This window comes from Etheostoma spectabile, chromosome 9 (assembly GCF_008692095.1).
Source record: "Etheostoma spectabile isolate EspeVRDwgs_2016 chromosome 9, UIUC_Espe_1.0, whole genome shotgun sequence".
NCBI classification, from domain to species: domain Eukaryota; kingdom Metazoa; phylum Chordata; class Actinopteri; order Perciformes; family Percidae; genus Etheostoma; species Etheostoma spectabile.
The window spans coordinates 24,382,764-24,390,155 of NC_045741.1; the positions used below are offsets into that span (position 1 = coordinate 24,382,764).

The 7,392-nt window shown below is 40.2% G+C and overlaps 2 protein-coding genes across 5 annotated transcripts in view; one reads left to right on the top strand and one right to left on the bottom strand.

Annotated features, from left to right (window-relative positions):
• Positions 1–7,392, bottom strand: part of gabra5 (gamma-aminobutyric acid type A receptor subunit alpha5) — a 31,889-nt gene that overhangs the window by 15,828 nt on the left and 8,669 nt on the right. For all 3 annotated transcript variants that reach the window (XM_032526764.1, XM_032526765.1, XM_032526766.1), the window contains exon 6: positions 4,218–4,300. In XM_032526764.1, coding sequence (XP_032382655.1) covers positions 4,218–4,300 — 83 coding nt within the window. The remainder of the gene's footprint in view (positions 1–4,217; positions 4,301–7,392) is intronic.
• The window catches only part of gabrb3 (gamma-aminobutyric acid type A receptor subunit beta3), a 53,159-nt gene that overhangs the window by 7,799 nt on the left and 37,968 nt on the right, over positions 1–7,392 (top strand). The window lies entirely within an intron of this gene.

Consider the following 7,392-nt stretch of genomic DNA (forward strand, 5'->3'; position numbering starts at 1 on the left):
GCCCAGTGTCCAATCTAACAGTATTGCATTAATCCAGCAATGTGGTGTTAGAAGACAGCAATTTAGAAAAACCAGTCAACCAGTCTGTGGATTATCGTCTGCATTGTCTCAAAAAAGTCTTCATAGGACTGCATTACATGAGCAGTGAATATTCTAAGAAGTACACATTACTTGGTGGGAAGTATGGCAAAGAAAAAGTACACTGACTTTTAATTCTCTTCCGCTTATAGTAATGATTTTGTCCAAATTTGAACAGTCACGGAGTTTTGTCTGTAGACTACATCTTGAACATATACAGTAAAGTAAAATGTACATTTATTGCTTTAAAAGAAAGGTATGAAATCCTAAAAATCCGTGTTTTCTGGGTATATAGTTTAGCAACGTGTGGGCACGCTGCATTCTGGACAAAATGGCTGTAAAATGGTTTATTAAATGAAATGAAAGTGAAGATATTGCTGATTCTAACGTCTACAAAATCTATTAGGACAAAAACAACTGCAAAACATCTGGCAGTACTTGGAAGGCCCCTCCAAACTCAGATCTATTTATCATTATCAGATCTAGGTTAAGTTGAAGAAGAAACCCAAAATTAGCATTATGACCACAAAAGAATTCCCCATTATCCGCTACTATAGTATCTTTTGTAACTTGAAGTAAACCAGGCTCTGTGCTGTGTGGAATTAAAATGTGCTCTCAATGAATGAACTCATTGTAAACAACTTTCTCTAATATTTCAGACAGAAATGAAAGTGTAAAAGCAAATAGAGATTTTAAAAAGGCATGAAGCATTTGCACTGATAAGAAGTAGACATATTAGGATTTACAGAAACATATTGTTCTATGTTTATACTGTGCTGGAAGAACATCATAAACAGCAGTACAGGCAGAAACACATCGCAAGGGTCTCCAGAACACGCAATGTGAACTACAGTATATCATAGATATCAAAGATATGTGAAAAAGTTGAGTGATGGTTGGTAACGACTGTTCTTTCTTCCTTTTATCCTTTACCAATTCAACACTGTATCTTCATTGTTTTCTGTTTGTATTATCATACTAATAGTAAAGCGGAGATAGACAACTGAAAAGACTTAAAGTAAATGTGAATGTACTGTGTACCAACATGGCACCTCTACATGAGTGACGTTTTTTTTTTGTCAACCAATGAGCTACTGCCAGAGTGAAAATAGAAACCAGGGATTTTAACAATTGTAAAACACAGTAACTTCCACCTAGCTGAGTACCATATGGGCTTTAGCTTCACGCCAACACAGCTAATAGCAAATATATATTTTGTTTCAGTGTGTTTACATCATCCAATATTTTCTATCCGGTTTACACTTCCTTAAAATTAAATTGTTCAACTGTATAGCGTCAGCGCCAGTTTGAAGCTCCAGTGAAAGGAGCAGGAGGCAGAGGATGAGACTGACAGTAAGGTCAGTCCACGGGAAGTGATTAACACCACGGCAGAGGCCAGGTTCCTGTAGCTGTGAAAGCCTTCAGCTCATCGGTGAGTCCATTAGGTCAGAGGATTAGCTAGGGTTAATGGAGTCAGAGAAAACAGGATAGACTGCACCACGGTAACTTTTACAGTTTAGAACCTAGCACGGACGTGTATCGCCTATGATGGTTTTGGCTGTGTGATGAACGGTATCCAGGTTTCTAAATGTAGCACGCATTTTAAATTTCCAAAGAAAATTTGAATTCATCGGCGTTTCCATCCCTGACGTTTGATGATGATCAGTTCAGTTCTGTTTCCATTGCCAAGAGTTGTTTTATCGATAGACCAACTGTTCACCTCTGCCAAGAATACCAGCTGATCTGAGTGGGGGGCTGATCTTAATGATATCTACATTACCCATTATCACCAACCTTCATTCAATCATCTAAAGGCACATATGTTTACTAATCTGATATCATTTTAAAAACTACTCAGAAAAACACTGGCAAACCTATTGCAATTATGTCAGCACATAATGAATCTGATTACTGCCCTGGTTAAAAAACAATGCAACTGATCTCAGCTGGGATTCTGTATATGGGTGCAATGGAAATTTCTAAGTGACCCTAACTTTTGACCGTTGTGTGTGTGTGTGTGTGTGTGTGTGTGTGTGTGTGTGTGTGTGTGTGTGTGTGTGTGTGTGTGTGTGTGTGTGTGTGTGTGGGTGTGTGTGTGTGTGTGTGTGTGTGTGTGTGTGTGTGTGTGGTGTGTGTGTGTGTGTGTGTTGTGTGTGTGTGTGTAGTATATATATATATAAAATAAAGTGAACTGAAGTTAATTTAATCACAGTTACACTGAATCTACAGGGCCGCAGATAAACATCTGTGTTTAAACCTCAATAATATACAATCATGTGTGACGTTTTAGGCACACTGAGAAGTTAATCGACATCAGATGGCTTGCAATCAAGTACAGAGGCCAATGCAGTCTCAGTTGTTGCTGTGATTGTCTCATGTGGGGTGACCGAAGCAGGCGCAGGAGCAGCTAAATGACCCTGAGGGGAGCCTGCCAGCATCCTGTAATCTGCATCAGAGCCCAGAGAGCGTTGGGTGGAGATTACCCTCCACAGTAGTGGTAGGAAGACCTCAAATGTTAATCTTAGCTGACACAACAGGAGATCCCCAGTATTTCTGTACCACTGGAGCTATGTAAGGCAACCTAACAAGCTTAGAAGCCGTGGGACACAGTCGCACGTGGGGTTTAGCTTTGAAGGTGTTGGATTGGCTTTTTAAAGACCTTAGTAAATGTAGGTTGTGTGTTGTGTGGGTGTGTGTGTGTGTGGTGTGGTGGTGTGTGTGTGTGTGTTGTGTGTGTGTGTGTGGTGTGTGTGTGTGTGTGTGTGTGTGTGTGTGTGTGTTGGGTGTGTGTGTGTGTTGATAATATATATATAAAATAAAGTGAACTGAAGTTAATTTAATCCAGTTACACTGAATCTACAGGGCCGCAGATAAAACATCTGTGTTTAAACCTCATATAATAATACAATCATGTGTGACGTTTTAGGCACACTGAGAAGGTAATGACATCAGATGGCTTGCAATCAAGTACAGAGCCAATGCAGTCTCAGGTGTTGCTGTGATGTCCATGTGGGGGTGACCGAAGCAGGCGCAGGAGCAGCTAAATGACCTGAGGGGAGCCTGCAGCATCCTGTAACTCTGCATCAGAGCCCAGAGAGCGTTGAGGCTGGAGATTACCCTCCACCAGTTAGTGGTAGGGAAGACCTCAAATGTTAAATTAAGCTGACACAACAGGAGATCCCCAGATATTTCTGTACCACTGGAGCATGTAAGGAAACCTAACAAGCTTAGAAGCCGTGGGACACAAGTCCACGTGTGGTTTAGCTTTGCAAGGTGTTGGATTGGCTTTTTTAAAGACCTTAGTAAATGTAGGTTGGGGTGTGTGTTGTTTGTGTGTGTGTGTGGTGGTGTGTGTGTGTGTGGTGGTGTGTTGGTGTGGGTGTGTGTGTGTGTGTGTGGTGTGTGTGTGTGTGTGTGTGTGGGTGTGTGTGTGTGTTGTGTGTGTCAGGGTGTCAGACTGAGGGTGGGGTACCTAAAAAAAATGCTAGAATGAAGTGCTGTGGATGCTGGAGGAACTTATAGAGAATTTCTTTCTACAGGACCGAGAGTGTGTGTGTGTGTTGTGTGTGTGGGTGTGTGGGTGTGTGTGTGTGTGGTGTGTGTGTGTGTGTGTGTGTGTGGGTGTGTGTGTGTGTGTGTGTGTGTGTTGTGTGTGTGGTGTGTGTGTGTGTGTGTGTGTGTGGGTGTGTGTGGACGCCCACGCCCCTAGCTTTTCCACTTTGTGTGGTTGAAATATTTCCCATTAAATGCAGCTGAGGCAGTGAAGGATGCAGGAGAGCAGCCCTGACATGTTGATTAATGGCTTAATCAGGACAAGTGTGTCAGTGTCTACATGACTATATCCTGCACTGCCACAACAATAGCTTTCCACCGGAGGGACACAGGCTGTCAAACACAGGCCGGTACATCCATCCTGATATCCCCTGCATGGATAAAAACTCTAAAACTGATGTCATGTCCATTCGATAGAACACGCCACTTTTCTCACTAGTGACCTTGTGTATTTTAGGAAAGGTTTGGTGGTAACACTTTTAGTGTGTTATCGATGTCTAGGTTGGGATCATAAAACATTTCAACTGTACCTTTTCCTGCATTATTTAATGCTGTTACTCGCTGTGTGCGTTTGCGTGTTTACTCACAGCTTCCAAATTTAAGGGGACAAGCATGGGCGTCCATCGGGAAATCCTCCAGCTGCATGGGACATTCTGCTGATATAGTCAGTCTGAAAGAGGAAGTGTGCAAAGTCAGAGAGCAAATTGACTGTGTGAAATGAGGCGACATCATCATCATCACTATCATCCTCATTTTCACAAATGAACATACTCTCTTATTATGAATAATTTGTTTCATTTAGGCTGTGCTTAATTGTGTATACAGCCATTACCCAATGAAAATCCTAGTCTGTCTTCATTATTGTCTCAGATAGTGAACAGCAGAGTCAAATTTAATTTTCCCAGCACGGCGCAATAGGCAACTGAGCCACCAGAGGGACCCGTGATCATATCTATCTAGGAAAAATTATGCAACAGTGTGTGCCAAAATGAGCTCGAGAATTATTTGAAAGCAATTGAGGGTTATTTCATGGAGTAATGCTGCCACCTGTCTGTGGAATTGCAAAAAAAGCATGAATAAAGCTTTATTGGAAACAAAACAATACAAATGAGCTCATCTAGTGAGTGTAATGCAGGAACACTACCTGAATTCACAGGCGCCAGTGAACGCCACAGCCTTATCTAATGCTGCCCTCTGCTGGCCACACGTAGGACAGCCAGACTCCAGCTGGGCAGCCAAACACATGAAGATTTCCCACAGTACCAAATATACCTGGCTGGATTTTTTGAAAATTTTTATAAAATGATGCACCCATGAGGTCATCTATAATCTATGTGATGAAATGGTGCAACCATGAAAACGTGTTTTAATATTGTACTTAGTGTAAACATTTACAGCTCCAGAGTAGAGTTGGACCGAGCTTATTCATCACACTGTCGGGCGGTGTGCATTTTTAGCAAGGTGGAACTAAAGGGAAGGGGTTAAACTATCGTAGTGTATAATACGATAATATGATTATCACATAATATAATATTATATAACAATACTTTTATTAGATGCCACTTAGGAGTGTTTGCCTGATGTGTTCTTTCACTTTTGATAGTTTATATTTTGAATGAAGGACTATCACTTAGTGTACTTAAGTAGGATCTGAGTACTTCTAATACCACTGACAATACCTCACACTATATTATACTGATACATACAGTACATACAATCAGAATTTCAGCATATTAAAGGTTGTTTGCTGTCAAAGCTGTAAAAATATTTAAAAAAAATATATGACCCACATCAACACACAGAACACGTCATACACCACTCTCCTGTAGCAGTGAGAAAGGGAGTAGAAATACTGATGAGTCTGGAATTCACTGCATTATACTGAACACTGTATATTATAAATATATATATATGTTACTGTATAATCGGACGTTTCAGTGGCTCTGTTACGGCATCCATCACTCCCTAGTGGGCTATTATGCAATGTGTGTGTGTGTGTGTGTGTACGTTGCAAACAAAGTGTCCCTCTGTGATTTATTATTTAAGTCCCCAATCAATAATATAACACAATCAGAAATGATCAGTGACAGTATTTGATTAATCCACAGAAAATAATTGCCAACTATTTTGATAATCAATCTTTTATTTATTTATTCTTTTTCAAGTAAAAAAGCCAAAGATTCTCAGTTGGGAGGAGTTGCTGCTTTCGCTAGATGTCTTTGGCTGTTGGACTGCTGGTTAAATGACAAGGACAGGGATTTCTCACTAGTTTCAGATATTTTATTTAAAAAGGTTTGAAAGAAAGTCTCTTTATTTTATTAACAACAAATCCCACTGCTGTTCTCTGCTTCTGTTGTATTCAGTAGTTTTGGTGGTAGAGCAGAGTATTTACTTGAGATGAATTACTAACCTAAAGTGTGTATTATCAAAGTGGAGAACTACAAGATGGATAGCTTAGCCTAGCTTTGGGTAGTTGATATTTTTCTGAGCATGACTAATATCTAAGAAGGGTATTTAATGGCTTTGATTGGTGAAGACAAATGTATGGGGCTCTGACTCCTTAATAAATCATTATGGCCAACAGTGCAGATGAATTACCAAATGAAATAGAAAAGCTAAATCATCACTGTTAAAACACACAGGTACATCTTATGTTTTAGATGAATAGGAAGTGTTGGGATCCATAGTAAATATGTACTGTACTGTAAGGCATGCACTGCCTGGATTGAAAGTGTGTCTTCTCTCTTCTCTCTATTTTCACGGTACACTAGCTAGGGCACACTGCTTGTTCTGTGAACAACCAATATGTGAGAGTAATGCAGGCGTAAAATCTTTCTCTAATAATCTGTTCCCAGAACACCGACGAATTAATGGGCCATCGTGAAGCCGTTACTAATGGCTTGTAGTATTAGCAATTGTGCTGTAGATTTCAAGCAATTTTAAAGTCGGTGGATCAATAGTCATTTTTTGACATGCCCTCCACGTCCATTTCCTCCAATTTCCTTTGTTAATATTTGATTTGGAGGATTTATTGTCCTGATAAGACAATGACACAGCAAAAGCATGAAAGTGGATTTAAATGAGATGTTTTTATCTCGGATATTATATTTCTTTCTAAAGTTTCAACAGTAATGCGTTGCTCTGACCCATAAATCTGCTAATCAATCAACTAATAATGAAAGGGTCAGCTCTTAAGTGACTTTTAAATAACATTAAATTCCACTTTACACGTGTCCATAGCAGCTCATACACATGAGTTGAGTCCCGGTTACCTCATATGAAGTGTTAGAGCAGTAATAAGCAGAATAGCCCATGCTGGTTTCTGTGATGTGGAGACCCAGTTATTGGTGTCGGAGCTCTGGGTCATGTTCCTCTGACCTCCGGTGTCCAGTATGAGGACAACATAATGACGCATCGATGCACCACTGAGACATGGAGTATGAGTGTGGGGGCTGTATTAGTGCAGCAGGGGTCTTAAAACCAAACAAGTGTTCCAGCTGATGAATGTTTTTAGTCATTGCACCACATTTCAAAAACCACGATCGCCAGCTCTTATGATTCAATGTTTTATGCCTACCGTAAACAAGACGACTCTGAATAACCTTTGAAAAAGACTAAAGTCCGACACCAGCTCACTTCTAAAGACAATCGGACATAATGTCACAGAGTTTTAGTCACGGACTATAAGATTTCACCACCAAGACTTATGAATTACAATAATGACAAACATATTTGATTTTGTTGGAACGTCGCTGGTCAAGA